Genomic DNA, 17,267 nt, shown 5'->3' with positions numbered 1-17,267 from the left:
AGATAAGGAAACTGTGACTCAGTTTCCCTGTCACCCAGAGTCACACTGCAGGGGTGTGGGGATGGCAGGGTTCACAACCAGGCAGTTGGGCCCATAGGCTGTGCTCTGACCACGACACTGTACTGCACAAACTTGCCACTCGAGCACTTGGGTGTAGCTGGCCAACAAAGGCAATGAAAACAACCAATAATATAAGGCAGGATGTAGGGAGGGTCAGATGCAAGGTCACGGGCCGCAAACACATCTCTCTGGGTTTGGAGGATAGAGGTGCTGTGAGCAGCTCTCAGGACGTCAGTGAGACTGGGTCCAGAAGATGTTTCCATTAGGGAGTCTTTCAGGGGCGAGTCATAGCTATTGGCCCAAGATTTTATAAAGACCTCTGAGAGAGTATGGGTCTGTTTGTGCTGTGGTCACTGTTGACATGTTAGGATTCTTTTCTTTTATAGAGGTGTATAAATGTCCCTCGCATGCCTGCACCAAAAACGAGGTCAGGGCCTCATTTGGCAAAGACAACAGCTCCAGTTTGCAAGTTAACCCTGTGCTCGGTGCTGAGAATGGACATAGGGCCCTGGAATCCTCAGGCTAGTTATGGAAATAAGACATTCGGGTTGCTTTTCATTAATCCCCACCTTTTCCCAGAAGGATTTAAGGCCAGAGATCAGATGTGGGCACAGGTTTTTTTGTTACTTAAACTCTATACAAATACTCAGAAATGTCAAGTGTTGATACAAAAGTAAGTTTTTCCCCTGAGACTTGAGACTGTAAGCCAGGGGTCAGTGGCACAGGCATTGTGATCAGTAATCTCGGCCACAGTCCACTGGCCACACCGCCAGTCTTCCTCGGCACCATCAGGCTCTGCCTAAGATGCAGCCCTCCCCGCCAGTGAGAGGGTGCGGCTGGGATGGCTCCCAGGTACCTTCCATCCCTGACCTCTCACGAGCCTGTGCTGTGAGCGGTCATCACCGTGGCAGCTCCCACAAGTTAGCTTGTACTTGGTAGAAAGCCTTTGAACTAGATTCTTAGGATTCCCATGACTTGTTTCTGATTTAGTTCCTTTTTATCAAGTTTATTGCATTTCGCCACGTATTCACCATTCTGTTTTGTGACCAGGTAGGGCGAGGTGTGTTAGGAGCCGCTCTTCAGTGTTGTATCTTAGGCCAGATGCCTCCTGGCATCAGGAAGTCACCTGACTTGTCTGTCCTGATAGGGTCTAAAGGGAAGTCCCAGTAAGAGGGAGGCAGAGGCAGGACAGAGCTTAAGAGCACAGACTCTTGAGTTGCAAAGTGCTAAATCTGAACCCTAGTTCAGCCATTTCCTTGCTGTAAGACCTGAGGCAGGTCACCTATCCCACAGGGTTATTGTGAGGGTTCAATGAGACGATGCATGTAAACCATTTCTACAGTGCCCGCACAATAAGCATAACCTTAAGAAATGTGCCCCATTTACTATTATGTTAAGAAGTGGTCAGCAAGAGCTGAGGTAACGCAGGTTTTGGAGGAAGCTGCTGTGGTCTCTCGGTAAAGCTGTAGTCATCGATGATTGTCACCCTGCCGCTGTGACAGTGACAGAGGATTCTGAATGCCGGATCTCATCACTGAGGTTTGTGGTCTAGTAGATCAGCTAGCATTGCTGTTTCCCTTCTAGCCTGTGACTGTGACCCCAGGGGTATTGAGACGCCGCAGTGTGACCAGTCCACCGGCCAGTGTGTCTGCGTCGAGGGTGTCGAGGGTCCACGCTGTGACAAGTGCACTCGAGGGTACTCGGGGGTCTTCCCTGACTGCGCACCCTGCCACCAGTGCTTTGCTGTCTGGGACGTGATCATCGCTGAGTTGACCAACAGGACCCAGAGGTTCCTGGAGAAAGCCAAGGCCTTGAAGATCAGTGGTGTCATCGGGCCTTACCGGGAGACTGTGGACTCGGTGGAGAAGAAAGTCAATGAGATCAGAGACATCCTGGCCCAGAACCCAGCTGCAGAGCCGCTGAAAAACATTGGCAATCTCTTTGAGGAAGCAGAGTAAGTAGTTAATGAGCGTGCGTGAGAGTTCACAGTGTTGTTTCAGAGCTGGCTTAGACGGTGCTTCCATCAGAAGGCGGGGCTAGTCCTGTGAGTGAAAGCAGATGCTGGGCCATTCATTTCCCGGCAGCGTCTACTCTGGGCTTTGGGTGTGTGCATGTTGGCACATCACTGGGGACCCAAACCGTGGAAGCTGCAGTATAGAATGTACGTGTTATACTCAGCGTTCCTTCTTGCAAATGGTGCTCTAAGGCAGTAGCCGGGCAAGAACACTGGTTTCGGAGACAAAGGTCCCCTGAGGAGCCAGCCCGGTTACTTGCTAGGCTGTGAATTTGAATGACTCCCCTATTCCTGAGCTTCTTTTCTCTCCTGTGGAGGAGGGAAGAATAATGTTTGTCTTTACCTTATGGAGTAGCAAAAAGAGTCACCTATGAAATAGTTAATGTAATTGCAAAAGTCATTATAAATATACATCGTTTTATATGTTTTGCAACTACCAGGGAAATTCCATTACCACAGATAAGACTGTTATTTCCGCTGCTCAGCCTTTGGTCCCCTGGAACAGTGCTTCATTCATCTAATTATAACAGTTCCCTGCAGTGAGCAATCCTCTCTGGGTGATCACCTCTGACGGGAGAGTTTATTTTGCCGGTGGAAGCAGAGAGCCGAGTGGTGCCAACTCCACAGGGTCCATGCTTCTCCTCGCCTTCTCTCTCCTGCTCTGAAACCTTCCAACTACCTTTGCCAAAAAGGACCCCCAAAACCAGCACAATAAGATCTAGGCTGAAGAACAAAACAGGAAAGGGCAAGAAGCATTTGTTTCCCCAAATGCCATGTCTTTTTACTGCAGATTCACCATTTGGTGTGAGCAAGGGGAATGTTTCATAGCTAAATCCTATACATTGAAGTGATTTTACGTTAGGACAAAAGGGCGGTGACATTTTTTGATGGGACTTTAATCGGCATCTCTAAGAAGCCAGATGGACTTTTCATCTCGAAGCTACCTGTGAGTAGCAGGCAGGGAACAGCTGACAGTAATTAGCTCATGTACCTTGTAGAAGGTCCTTCCTAGGCCTTCTAGATTCAAAGTCCCTTGATGTCAAACCTCAGGTTTTGTGTCCAAGACCATGTGACCGGGGTGTTATGAAATGTCTAGGTGGGGCCATAGTGCCTTTAATGAGGAATTTTGCCTCGTAAAAAAGGCTGGAGCAGCTCAGCCTCCTACCGTAGCGATGGGTTTTAGAAGGCTGTGTGCTGAGTGCAAGCCCATTTAGGAAATGATTCTTGGCCTTGGTCTCATGCAGCCAAGGAAGAACGAAAAACTGTGGTGCCCTTCAGCCTGTCGGAGGAGAGTTTACATTCCCGAAGCAGCTGTTTTACCCTCACTAGTCCATTCACAGATAGATTGTAAGCACCTTGGGAAAACTGGTTTCATGAAATCTTTTTCAACACAATATACAAAGATGCATGTTTCAGGTTCCCAAGTGGCATTATTTAAAAATGTGCAATGTTAGATTTTATTTTTTTTTTAAATTGTCACATTGTATGAGACTTAGGAAATGAACGCCTTCTTGCCAATCAGCAGATTGGTAGTAAGAGCCAAGCACTGAAAAAAGAAACTATATTATAATAGCCTCGGGAAAACAGTCATTGGGTTTATAACATGTAATTGAACCTAACAAATCCTTTTAAGTACTTTTTCTCTGAATTGGGCCATCGTATTATCTCAGCCTTAAATACCATTTTTTTTCTAATGGCCCCCAACCTTTCAGCATCTCTACATTTTCCCAGTTTTTTATACTGTTATATCCCTCAGAAGACAATTATACTCAATTGGTGACTCAGTAATACCCAGAACTAAGCTCGTCTCCTCAAAGATTACTTTTTTTGTGATGTACGTGCACATCGTATATATAAGTAGGTGCCTAAAGTACAGCTTTGAAGACATGAAGATCCAGAACCAAGGGCAGTTGGGTTTAGAAATGTTGTGAAAGCTAAATGTTAATCATATTTCATTCTCCGTAGATACTACCTTCTTTCTCTTGGAAAATGAAAGGGCTGCTTGTTGGTGGAAGGAGGAGGCTCCTTGGCTGGGCCCTTGCCTAAGGGGGGACTGTGTGGAAGGCAGGGTGGCTCCTGCCGTCTCCCTGCGGGCTCCGGGGCTTTTGTCCTGCATGTCCCATCTTGGAGATCCCTGAGGTTGGATCAGAGCATTTTTGGTGGTTGGATGGGAGGCATACTTCTACTCTGGAGTCCCTTAGTCTTTCGAGTTTGTGAGACTGTATGGACTTGAAGTTGCTCACATACAGAGCTGGGACTCGGAACTCTGGGCATGTGCTCATATTGCAGCAGAGATTCGGCACCCTTCACATGGCCCACCCGCCACCGCACAGCTCAGCAGCGTGTTTTCCTTCAAAGCCCTTGAAGAAAGAAAATAGTTAGATGTCATACTGTCTCTTAACGATAAGGGAAATAAAACCAGAATTTAGAAATAAATTGTTACTGACTCCTGACCTGGTTTGAAATGACCGTATTAGAAAATATAAAAAGGTTTATTTCACTTGGATAAACTTACCCTTCTCTTTGCAGGAAACTAACCAAAGATGTTACGGAAAAGATGGCTCAAGTAGAAGTGAAATTATCTGACACAGATTCACAAAGAAACAGCACAGCCCAACAACTGGACTCTCTCCAGGCAGAAGCAGAGAGCCTGGACGCCACGGTGAAAGAACTTGCTGAGCAACTGGAATTCATCAAAAACTCAGATATTCGGGGTGAGCGTTTTCTGTGCAAGCACTCAATCCTGGACATGGATTTAACCCTCTGTGCAACCTTTCATACAGTTCTTTCAGGAAAAAAAAAAAATTAGGTGCCTTCTAACAATTTTAAAGCTTTTCTTCATTGTCTCTGAACCAAATGAGGACTGAAGTCTCCATTTTGCAAATGTGGGACCTGGGCCACAGAGAGACTGAGGCCCCGCAGAGGTCCCAGGGAGAACGCAGCGGTTGCTTCATTAGAATGGCATTCGTTTCCTGATTTTTTTCAGTTAGCAGTTTAACCTCTTGGGCTTCTCTTGGAAGAGGCTCTTGAGTAGTTAAGAAATGAAGTTGATACTTCTGCTAACCTTTTTACATTCAAGAACGCTGGTTGGTTGGTCAGGAAATAATTTTGGCCAGTCCTTCACTTACTGTTATCATAGTATGGTCTAAATAGGACCACCCCCCCAAAAAGCAAAAGGAAGTATAAATATGTCAGATCACACTATCCATGCTGTTTAATACATGATCACTTATTGTTGGGCTAGATCCTTAAAGCCAAGACAGCCACGCTGCTTTATGTACACAGGACTAGCCGTGTGAGTGCACCTAATGACTGAGAAAGGGGGAAATTGGTTGGAAACGTAATCTGCAGGCTGCCTGACGCCAGCTGTCTAGAAAGAACTGGATGCTTGCCTGTATAGAAGCAATTCTGCAGGGTGACTTAATTTTTCATTCAGATGTTTGGCGTCCTCCGGAGCCAGAGTAGGAGGCGTAATGGGACAGTCTATTCATTGACCATGACAGAAAAGTTCTATTTCTCAATGAAGATTTTATTTCTTAAATTTTAAAACAAACCATATAGCACCTTTAGGCTGGAAGACACCACAGATGGACATTGCTTGATGAGAGGATTCACTATGGGCAATTTGATTTCGTGCCCTAGGCGCCCTGGATAGCATCACCAAGTATTTCCAGATGTCCCTAGAGGCAGAGAAGAGGGTGAATGCCTCTACCACAGACCCCAGCAGCACTGTGGAGCAGTCGGAGCTCACCAGAGAAAGCGTGGAACACTTGATGATGGATCAGGAGACCCAGTTCCGGGAAAAACAGGCAGAGCAGGCCCGTCTTCTGGACGAACTGGCAGGCAAACTGCAAAGTCTAGACCTTTCAGCCGCTGCCGAAATGGTAAGGTTTAGGGGGCTTGGCCTCAAAGCTATGGTGCTATAGGAGGAAAAAAACACCCTGCTTAGTCTTTAATATTGTTCACTTTGCAGATGAACCAGGAGTGAAACCTCCATGGTCCCATCTCTGACCACCAATGTGGGGTACCATGACTGAACCAGATTAAAAACAAGGCTCTGTGCTTCGAATCTTCCTTCTCCCCAAGGGGTCTCTCTGTGGAACACCCAGAGAAGCATGCCTGCTCTCACATACTGTGACTTATTTAACCTTGATCCTTTTCATGCTGTGGACATTTCCTTTTTACTTTGTTCTAATTTGAAGTGCAAACTCCATTTCGATGGAGCAATTCAGAATCATTCTGGGCTTCCCTAAAAAAAAAAAAAAAAAAATTGAGCTAAAGAATTTTTTCCATGGGTGTTCATTAAAATGTTCCTTTGTTCCAGTAACTTTACCTGGTGAAGATTAACCCTGAGACCAGCCTAGAAAGATTGCATTTTCCAGAAGCTTTTAAAAAGTAACTCTGGAGCCAAATAAAATTGAGTAGTGACTCCGATGAAAATCAGGCTGAAGGCCAAAAAAAGCCAAAGGGAGCCTGTTTCTTCCTCTTGATTCGTTATTGTTTCTCATGGAAGAGTAGCTATCAGAGAATTCAGAGGGTACTTTTTTACAGACTTCTATAAGGCTTATGCTCTCAGCTTAGAAATAGGGTCAGTTAAGAGAGGAAGGTAAGTGCCTAGAAAACTGAGAGCTCAGACCATTTGTTTTGTCTTAGCGATGGTTCCCCTTCCTCCCTGCCTGTACCCACCCCCCTCCTTCTCTGAAATGGACAAAAACACCATCTGTGCTTAGTGTGACTAATTTAATTGATGCCTACAATATATACTCATTATTTCATCTAGTGGAAACAGGAAGTAATCCTGTCACTAATAGAAAAATGGAGGCCTAGACCAATGTGTAAATTGCACCTAATAGGAGACAAAGTTGTTATACTTAAGCATGCGATGCCACTTCTTTCAATCTTCTTCGCTTTCAGTATTCCTTACTAATTCTAATGAAAAACCAGTCATCACAAAAAATCCGCAAACTGAAATGAAAAGCAGCTAAGCACGCTGAAGGATGTTTGCTGCGCATCAGGGAAAGTATCTTTGGAGAAGGTGGCAGTGGCAGGCTCCTCTGGCCATCTGAATGGGCACCCTTGCCTGTGCTTGCTTTTCCATGTGGTGAGCTACCTAGGGTTTAGCCAGCCTCTTCTGGTCTCTCATGGTATGTGTTGGTCTTAGTTAATTATTCTATGAGAATTCCATACTGCCACTTCCTGTCCAGGGAGATTTTTGTCCCTTTGTGTTTTTTTAAGTGCCTTCAATTCTTTGTCTTTGTCTATTCAGCTAGACCCGTGCTGGTTTTTCCATGCTTGCCCTGTCTGTTGAAGTAAAACAGATCTAGTGAGCTGTCAGATTGTTTTTAGAAAGCATCCCTGAGGTCTTAACGCTGCTCTGATTAAAGCTCATGCTCTGTAGCACACAGAATAAATTTTATTTCTGAAGTTTTTTATGTATTGTAAACCAGATATACGAAAGACTTATTTTGAGATATAATAGGGTTGTAATTATCACAAAATTATTAGTCTAAAGAGTTGACTATATTTATTAAAAAACTTTTTTACTTCTTAAAAAGAATACTCCCTGCCCTGGCCAGCGTGGCTCATTTGGTTGGAGCGTCCTCAAATACGCTGAAAGGTCTCGGGTTCAATTCCCAGTCAGGGCACATACTCAGGTTGTGGGTTCAATCCCCTGTGAAGGTGTAAATGAGAGACAACTGAAACATTAGTTTCTCACATCAGTGTTTCTCTCTGACTCCTCCCTCTATCTCTAAAATCAATCAATTTCCTTATTTGGGAATATTTTAACTGCTTTTCATTGCAGTACATCTTTTGCTTCTTATTAGTTCAAGCATTTTCTAGGAAAGCTCTAAATGCAATGTTCTTCCTGCTCAGCCCTTTACATCATAGAGCAAACTTGTAATTTACCAAGTTGCCATGTCTATGCCATGACCAAGCCCTGATCGTTGGAGATTTATGGTAGATAAGGAAGGACTAAAGTCTATGGGGTGTTGCTTATTTGGAAAAGTTACATCCATCTTGGTTTCTATTGTTTTCTCTCTCCCTCTCACATCTGGAATGTTCTCCCATGTCCCCTGCTCAAAACCCACCAGCCAATATCCGTCCCCAGCCACAACTACTATAGTCCTCAGTAGTCTCTCCTCTGTCTGCTGTCCTTCATACTTACATACTGCATCTGACCTATTCTTGGCTGCTTTATGATCCTGTTTTCCTAACTAGATGAGAAGTTACTAAAAGGCTAGATAACAAGCCTTTTGTGTCAACCTATTCACCAGGACATTTATCAGAAGGTTCTCAATACCTGGGTTTTTTGCGTGCTCTTTTTTGAATCAAACTGGTTAGAGAACAGGGGTAGCATTCTGTGGCTCTCGGATTGGCGGGCTTCAATCTGAGAGAGCAGATAATGTTTGCACCCTGCACAGAGGCCAGCTGGTATTCCAGTTCATCAGGGCGGAAGGTACTAATGAGGGTTATAAATTTTTGTTGTTTGCTTGGACATAAGCAGGTTAGCTTATTTCCTAAACTCTCTGTTCCTCTCTCCATCCTGCACCCTTGCTGAGGACCACCTACACGCTCTCTGGGGCCACCCAGGCCCTGCCCAGCTGTTAGGCTACAGCACACTCACTGTCTGAACCTCACTCTCTTGGCTTGTTGCAGACCTGTGGCACCCCTCCAGGGGCCTCCTGCTCCGAGACGGAATGTGGTGGCCCCAACTGCAGGACTGACGAAGGACAGAAGAAGTGTGGGGGGCCTGGCTGTGGTGGTCTGGTCACTGCTGCGCACAGCGCCTGGCAGAAGGCCATGGACTTTGACCGAGACGTCCTGAGTGCCCTGGCTGAGGTGGAACAGCTCTCCAAGATGGTAATTCAGCGATCAGCCTCAGTCTTTACTGTTTGTTGGCTTTCAATGTGAAGTGGGAGATCTGAAAAGGAGAAACCAATTCAAAGTGCTGACTATAATAAAAAGGGCATTTCACACCAAGTATGAAAGGGCAAGTTTTTGCGAGGTCAGGGAAATAGATGTTTAAGAATTTGCTTTCTTCTCATGACAGTAATTTGAGATAACCACGTTACTTACCATGGGTGCAGGGTTATGAATACATCCAGCTGCACTACAAAAATTCTCTACCAAGCAACCAAGCATTTATTCTTCTATTAAAGTGTTATATGAAGTCTTAACTTCGTATAAACAAGTATGTATGTAGGTACCTGAGAAAAAGACTAAGGAACGTTTATAGGCCACCAAATGTTTTGAAGGAGTTAAAAACAACTAGAAAAAAATTCAAATGCTGGCCCTACCTACATGAGAATACTATATAGGAATCTTATACTGACTACTTTCAGTCTATAAAGGAATATAATATGGTTAAATGTTTCAAAGAGTCATGATTCCAAATGCTAGTTTTTCAACATGATTTTTTGGGACCACTTATAAAATTCTAGTGTGCTTTAGAAAGAGTGAAGTTGTTCCCTGGGTAATTTATTCCTCATGTTTAGGTCTCTGAAGCGAAACTAAGGGCAGATGAGGCAAAACAGAATGCTCAAGATGTTCTGTTGAAAACCAATGCTACCAAAGAAAAAGTGGACCAGAGCAACGAGGACCTGCGAAACCTGATCAAGCAGATCAGAGACTTTTTGATGCGTAAGGAACTTTTTCATTTTACTTTTACATATTTCTTCCTATCTTGGAATATGAAAGTATTCTATATGAGTATGTGTTTGAGAGGCCATAATTCAAATCTGCAGAGAAAATCAGTTTCTGGTGGGAAATAACATTTCCAAATGTAAAAATGTCCATGTTAAAAAATGTTTCCATTTCTTAAGTTTATGTGTATGTCAATAATCTTCTCTGATTTTATGCAGATACAGACACACCTGATATCCAAGTAACAAATCAGAAAGTGAGAGCAAATCGTGTACTGTGAGAATTGAATTTGGAAATTGTTAGAGTACATATAATGTCATTAGAACCTTCACTTGAAGTAAAGTTTATTTTGGCATTGCCCCCAAAGCCTTGTAATGTATTTATTTATAGGATATTAGACAGTTCTGTACCTTAAGTGTTTTGTAAAAAAAAAAAAATGGTTAGACAGTTCTATGGTTAGACAGTTCTGTACCTTAAATGTTTTGTAAAAAAAAAATCTCTAGAATTTGTGGTCTAGCACATAAGTATTGCTATTAGTTTGAGGATTATCAGTCAGTAAGGAGAGTTTTGGCTAAAAGTTACAGAAAACTCTCAACTGAAAAGGACTTAATAAAAAAGATGTGTAACATAACTTCAGTAGTAGGATAGCACCATGGTTCAAAGACCATGTATGTACTTTTCATCTTTCTGCTCTACCACTTTAAGCATATCAGCTTTGTTCTCAGGCTAGCTGCTCCTGGTTAAAAGGTGGCTGCCAAAGTTCCAGACTTCATATAAAGACACTGTGAATGTAATGGAAGAAGAGACTACCTGTCCCTTTGTAGCAACTTTTTTAAAGGAATGAAATACTCACCAGAACCCTCTGAGGAGTCATCTCCATAAATCTCACTGGCCAAAAATGAGTCCCATGCATAACTGTCACTGGCAGATGGAATGGAACTACCATATTTGAGAGACTAATTAGAATCTATGTGAGCATCGCTCACTCATAGGGTTGCCAGGCATTGGAACCAACTCACGGGCACACAACACAGACAATCAGGATTTAATAACTGAATTGATAAGCTTACCTTACCTTAGAGGTAGGTGCCTGAACCAAATCAGTATTCTGTTAGCAAGGAAAAAGGGGAAATGACTAATAAGAAAGCGAACAGTACTTACTAAAGATACCTTATGGAATATTCTGTGGGAGCCATCATTCAATGACATGTTTTCCTATACTTAAAATCTTAGGGGTCCATTTTTACGTTGAGTTTTTTAAAAGGGTTAAAAACTAAGACATACTTAAAGCTTAACCTGTTGTTTTTACCTCCTTTCACATTTGACGTTTGAAATTCTTTGGCTTCTGATAGATATGTCATCCTGATTCTCTTGCTTCTTTGTCTGGATTTTCTCTTTCTGTAGTTTCCTGAATCCACATTATTTACAGGGAGTATCAACTACTTATATCTGCATTTACAGTAGTTTCCTGCCTAATCTTTCAACCTCAATTGAAAATTTTCATTGCCTGTTAGGATCAAGTCCCAGCTTTCTACCTTGGCCTCTATATCTTCTACAATCTTAACCATTCACGCCACTCAACTTTCACATAACACTCTGCTCACAGTCTCTCCATTCAAAGATGTCCTTTCTTCTTTCAAATACTGTTATCCTCCAAAACCTGATGGGTTCCTCAATCTCCACAAAGACCTCCCGGACTCCCAGACCGCAGCACATCCCAGTTATCCTTGCTGTCTGCATTACTTTCTCATATGTACAGATCTCTTCTCCCTATGCAAATAATTATGAAATCTTAAACAGGAAGTGTGTTTTGTCTTGGTGTAATCACACTGCGCTAGTCCCATAGTAGATGACCGTAAGTGGTTGAATAAGTGAACCATGTATGATTTTCACTTCTTTACGGGAACATCTTTGCTTTTAACAGAGGATGGTGCTGATTTGGACAGCATTGAAGCAGTTGCTAATGAAGTATTGAAAATGGAAATGCCTAGCACCCCAGAGCAGTTACAGAACTTGACCGAAGATATTCGTGAACGAGTTGAAAGCCTTTCTCAAGTGGAGGTTATTCTACAGCAAAGTGCTGCTGACGTTGCCAGAGCTGAGATGCTGCTAGAAGAAGCTAAAAGAGCCAGGTATCTGAAGATACTAATGGCATTTAGGGTGGCTTATTCTGTGTATCTAGGCTGGAGTAAAAAAAGTAATTAACCAATAGAAATTTCTATGAGTCTCTCTGGGTCATTTCAGGAAGGCTGTTCTTTAAAAGAAATATTTGTTTTTTTCTGAAATGTACTTTTTCATGTTCACATATAATAAAATGTCTCATTCTTTTACTCAGCAAAAGTGCAACAAATGTTAAAGTCACTGCAGACATGGTAAAGGAAGCTCTGGAAGAAGCAGAAAAGGCCCAGATCGCAGCAGAGAAGGCAATTAAACAAGCAGATGAAGACATCCAAGGAACCCAGAACCTGCTAACTTCGGTGAGATATTAGTCATTATTATATGTAGGTGGAAGCACTCGCATGTACTCTTTTATCAGAAAGTGGCATTTGATACTTAGAAAATCCTTACAACTGAACATTCAAGGATTCCTTTCACTTGAATACATCTGAACTATTTCCTTAGCTAACAGTGACATGTTTTCAAAGAAGAAAAAGGACTCTGACGACACTTGAACATTAAGCCCCCCCTTCATATTCACTTCCCCAAAAAGCTTAAGATAAGTTTCCTTTCCTTCAAGAAATCCCATGGAGTCTATTCAGTAGTATGAAGTATGGTATTAATTTCAAGGCCCATTGTTAGAAAACCCCTGCTATTATGAAGCAGCCCCAAAGCAACTACATGGTTAAAACCAATGTCTTAAGATTTATGAAGTTATCATTAGTAAAATTCTACTAGTTTTGAAAAGGACTGGAAAGCAACAAAGTGTCAAAATGTCAGTTTCCAATGTCCATTCTAGAGAAACCTAATAGAGATCTTGACAGCTAAACAATCTTGTGTTCAAAATGCATGGAAAACGTGATGTTTTATGAGTAAAACTAGAGGCCCAGTGCACGAAATTCATGCACGGGGGTTGGGGGGAGTCATCCCTCAGCCTGGCCTGTGCCTTTGCCCTCTCGCAGTCCGGGACCTCTTGGGGGATGTCTGCCTGCTGGCAGGCAGACATCCCTCTCACAGTCTGAGCCTCTTGCCGTCCGGGACCCCTCGCTCCTTACCGCCCACCACTGCACTCAACAGCTGTGGTGGGAGCACACTGACCACCTGGGGGCAGCTCCTTCCTTGAGCATCTGCCCCCGGGTGGTCAGTGCACGTCATAGCGACCGGTCGTTCTGCCGTTTGATCAATTTGCATATTAGGGTTTTATTATATACGATACTCTTAGAAACAACCAGATAACAAAGAATTTTTCACGTGCATTTAATACTTTATTCTAAAAATCCTCAAAGTAATGCAAACATAGTTCTATTTTTTTACATCAATTCTATAAGCAAATATTTTTCCATCCAATTTTAGAATGTTCATTTCTTTTATAAAACTAGGTGAAGAAAATTGATGACTCATCTAATCCTTCCCCATTTTTTATATCAGACGCTCCCAGTACTGCCAGCCCTCTCAGGCTAACCACCCTTAATGATTACTAATACCTGGGCGATGGTTTATTCAAACTGCCTTCCTGCCATTAGTTGATACAAACCTCTATTGCTCTCTCAGTTAAGACAGGCCAAGCAGTTCATCTGCCACTTCTTCTTAAACTTTGAGCACCAATAAGGCCTTTTCTTCAGGCTACGTGTTCAGATTTAGGAAATTATGTTTTTCTACCAGACTATGTTCTAACACTATAATTATTTTTCAGTATGTTGCTAACATGAACAGTATTTCAGTGACTTTTTTTTAAAAAAAAAAATCACTGTTTTGAAAAGCAAGTTAAAATATTAATCGAATTGTAGGTGAGGTGTATTTGCCTTCATGATGCATGTTAATAATGGTTGTTTCTCAGGGACTGGGGGGACAGCGAGAGTTTTAGGTTAATGACAAGAAATCAAGACAACCTCTAACTAAACTATGCTAATGAAAAGCTTGTCAGAAACGATTCACTCATCTATATATATAAGCAGCAAATATGCCAAGTGTCCAACCATTCAACTGGTCACTATGACACGCACTGACCACCAGGGGGCAGATGCTCAGGAGCTGCCGAGCTACAGTGGTTCTTGGGTAACGCACCCAAGAGAGGTGGGAGCCTGATTCCTCACCAGGCTGCATGATTCCACCTTCAGCAGTGGGTTATGTTGTTGCTGGGGCTCTCTCAGCCCCGAATCTGGTTTACTGCACACTTGTGTTTGTGTTCTACACCCTGTACGATAGCAACTTTGCAGAGTGACCGCTCACACTCCAGAACCCCTCAGGGGATGTTGGAGAGCCGGTTTCAGCCCAATACCCACAGGCCAGGCAGAGGGACCCCACCTGCCGGAGGGACCCCGCTCACTCTGCAGACTCTGGGGAGGGACCACGGGAGGTTGGCTCCAGGGCATGTCAGGCCTGTCTTGCCCAGTCCCACCTCGCCAGCCACCTTCTAATTAATTTCCTTTCAGTGTGCACGAATCCATGCACTGGGTCACTAGTAAAACTACAAAGCTTATCTCCTAGGAATTCTAACTACTCTAAGAATGTTTCTAAGTTAATTAACCTTTTGCACTTGGATGTCGAGTGTGACTCGACACTGTTAGCATTAGAATAAAGGAATCGAGAAAAAAATCAAGCGAGTGCAAAGGGTTAAACTTTTAGGTTAAGAATCATTTGGTATGAAATACAAATTTTAGTTTCACTATGGCATTATTATTATTCAGAGATAATCCTATGGAAAGAGACCCATCCTTAAGAATCATTTCTAAGAAAAAGTGAGTGCTAAGTGAAACTGGTTTTTCTATCATGAGCCAGATTGCTTACTTCGGCTAGCTTAAAAAAATTTTTTAAAATCAATGTTTTGTCATTATACTTTGAAAAGAAATCAAATGTGGATTTTTCACCAGATGAGATATTTTTCCCCTAAGTAACAATCCTATCAGTAATTGTTCAGCCTTAACATTCCTGGTCTTTATGTCTTCAGTAATTAGCTAAAACCACCAAAATTAACTTTACAGGTAGTTTCTGAAGTGCCATAAACTCCACTACTGGAGTTTCCTTTCAAGTCGATAGAAAAAACTAAAGGTGACTGGAAGTTATAATTTTCCCACCAACATTAACTTGGCAATTTATGTGGAAATCCCTCTTCTCGCATCTGTTTATTTGTGATCATTGGCCAACATTTGCAGATGTCCTCAAAGTGCTTCTCAACACACCAAGCTGCCTGGGGTGGTTCTCACCCTAAGGAGAAACTTCATGTGCACTTCAGCCTAGATCACCAGAAGTACCACAAGAAGACAGTTAACATGAGATGTAGCAAACACTGTTTAAAGCTGGGCACTTTACTATGCTTTCTAGAAATTATATTTTCTTTTTAATAATTACTTCTTTTCGTCTAGAATAAAATGGTATAGCAGTCTTTTAAATCTTCCTAGAAACTATTGTTCATAGCACTTCCTACCACTTAAGTTAATGGCTTGCTGAATGACATATTTTTAGATTGAGTCTGAAACAGCAGCTTCTGAGGAAACCTTGTTCAACGCCTCCCAGCGCATCAGTGAGCTTGAAAGGAATATGGAAGAACTTAAGCGGAAGACAGCGCAAAACTCTGGGGAGGCAGAATATATTGAGAAAGTAGTATATGCTGTGAAACAAAGTGCTGAAGATGTTAAAAAGGTAAGTAAATCTTTGTAACTTCACAGCTGTGTTGATCAAGGAGCAACTAGTCTCACTGCCTTCCTTGGAATAAAACACGGCCCTAATATGGTTAGTCATCAAACTTCCAAACGACCTGTTCTGACACAGCAGTCTTTAAAGACAGATGGAAAAGAATGGCAGTGGATATGAAAAATATCCGATAAGCATGATCTAGATCCTCAAATCCAAACGTAGACAGGGTTTGGAAAAATGAAATTAACTTAGGGGTGGAAGTCTTAAAACAAGCATATTGAGCATCTATTTCTGTATTTTCCATCAGGAAGATCTTTATGGCATACAGTAATTACCTGGCCACTTGAGAAATCATTAAAAGCAATATAGAAAAAACTTAAGAGTTCACAACAATGACCAGTTAGTAGGAAGGGAACCAAATTCACCCCTTCCACACTCATTTTGAATTAAACCCCGCTTCTCACTGGAAGGTACTCTATTTTGCAGAGAAAATCTCACATGACCCAATTTTTCCACCAAGGAGCCAAGTAATTTCTACATTGTCTGGGCTTTATTTCCAAAGTACCTTTTTAAACTTTTGGGGAGAATGTTTACACTGTAGGGCGTTATGAACTAAACTAAAATTAATTTCAAGATTTTTCCTGAAATTATTTGGGCTTTTAGGCATTACATAACAGTGACTATCCTGTACCTCTGGGTCAGGAAAAAGAACAAAACAGAAAATTTCACTTCCATGTCTGTCTTTTCCACTCGTTTCCTGCAGTTTTATGAGCATGAATTTCCCAAATAATAATCTTACAGATCATTTTGCATACATGACATTGATTACAATAAACAGGAACAAAACCACTTGACATGAAATTCCTATTAACAATGGCTATTGTTCGAAGTGTTTCTCAAAAGAATCACTTGTAACCATCTTTCCAAACCTACACCAGTTTCTCCTCTCAACCACCCACATATATTATAATCTCACCCTTCCTTTAATTAAATCTGCCTTTTCCCTAATTTCTTGGTAACAAGTCTCTACAAATCCTAAATTAGTCAAGAATCCAGATGGCCTTCCTTCCATTTCTTCAAAATAAGCCCTTTTTGAAATTTAAATGTTTGGATCTCAGCACATCTACTTTTGAGAAACTCTTACTCTCTCTACAATGTCTCCATAGAAAAGTACTAATCAGCAGGAGCGAGAGGGCTTAGCCCTAGACCTGTTAAAACTCCAAAATGTTTTTAAAAGTCATGTCAATGTTGTATATACTTCCACTGTTTCAATATAATGTTTTCAATTGTTTACCACTGAATAGTTTGAAGCCTGAGTCCCCTTGATGGGGGCCCTTAGTCCAGAATGCTTGCTGTGCAAGTTAATACCTATGTGATCCAAGCTTGCCACAATTATACTACTGCCCTTTTAATGTAATTGCTGACACTAACATTACCACTACTTTGTGTCTAAATGTGGGACTGCAGACTCTGGATGGTGAACTTGATGAAAAATATAAGCAAGTAGAAAATTTAATTGCCAAAAAAACCGAAGAGTCAGCTGATGCCAGAAGGAAAGCTGAAATGCTACAAAATGAAGCAAAAACACTTTTGGCTCAAGCAAACAGCAAGCTGCAACTCCTGAAAGGTAGGTCTGTTCACCTAGGTTCATGCTTTCACAAAGTATTTTAAAATAAATACATTCATAGTTCGTTTTTATTTAAAAGGTGAAAATCCATTCACTTTGTCTCAGGCATTTACTTAATAGACCCTTATAAGC

At 42.0% G+C, this 17,267-nt stretch overlaps 1 protein-coding gene across 1 annotated transcript in view; it reads left to right on the top strand.

Annotated features, from left to right (window-relative positions):
- The window catches only part of LAMB1 (laminin subunit beta 1), a 67,764-nt gene that overhangs the window by 50,129 nt on the left and 368 nt on the right, over positions 1-17,267 (top strand). The window contains exons 25-33 of the mRNA XM_054726194.1: positions 1,645-2,014; positions 4,604-4,788; positions 5,717-5,958; positions 8,732-8,935; positions 9,571-9,715; positions 11,643-11,850; positions 12,054-12,195; positions 15,338-15,514; positions 16,976-17,135. Coding sequence (XP_054582169.1) covers positions 1,645-2,014; positions 4,604-4,788; positions 5,717-5,958; positions 8,732-8,935; positions 9,571-9,715; positions 11,643-11,850; positions 12,054-12,195; positions 15,338-15,514; positions 16,976-17,135 — 1,833 coding nt within the window. The remainder of the gene's footprint in view (positions 1-1,644; positions 2,015-4,603; positions 4,789-5,716; positions 5,959-8,731; positions 8,936-9,570; positions 9,716-11,642; positions 11,851-12,053; positions 12,196-15,337; positions 15,515-16,975; positions 17,136-17,267) is intronic.

Source organism: Eptesicus fuscus, chromosome 14, assembly GCF_027574615.1.
Source record: "Eptesicus fuscus isolate TK198812 chromosome 14, DD_ASM_mEF_20220401, whole genome shotgun sequence".
Taxonomy (NCBI): Eukaryota; Metazoa; Chordata; class Mammalia; order Chiroptera; family Vespertilionidae; genus Eptesicus; species Eptesicus fuscus.
This window is presented reverse-complemented; position numbering and strand designations above follow the sequence as displayed.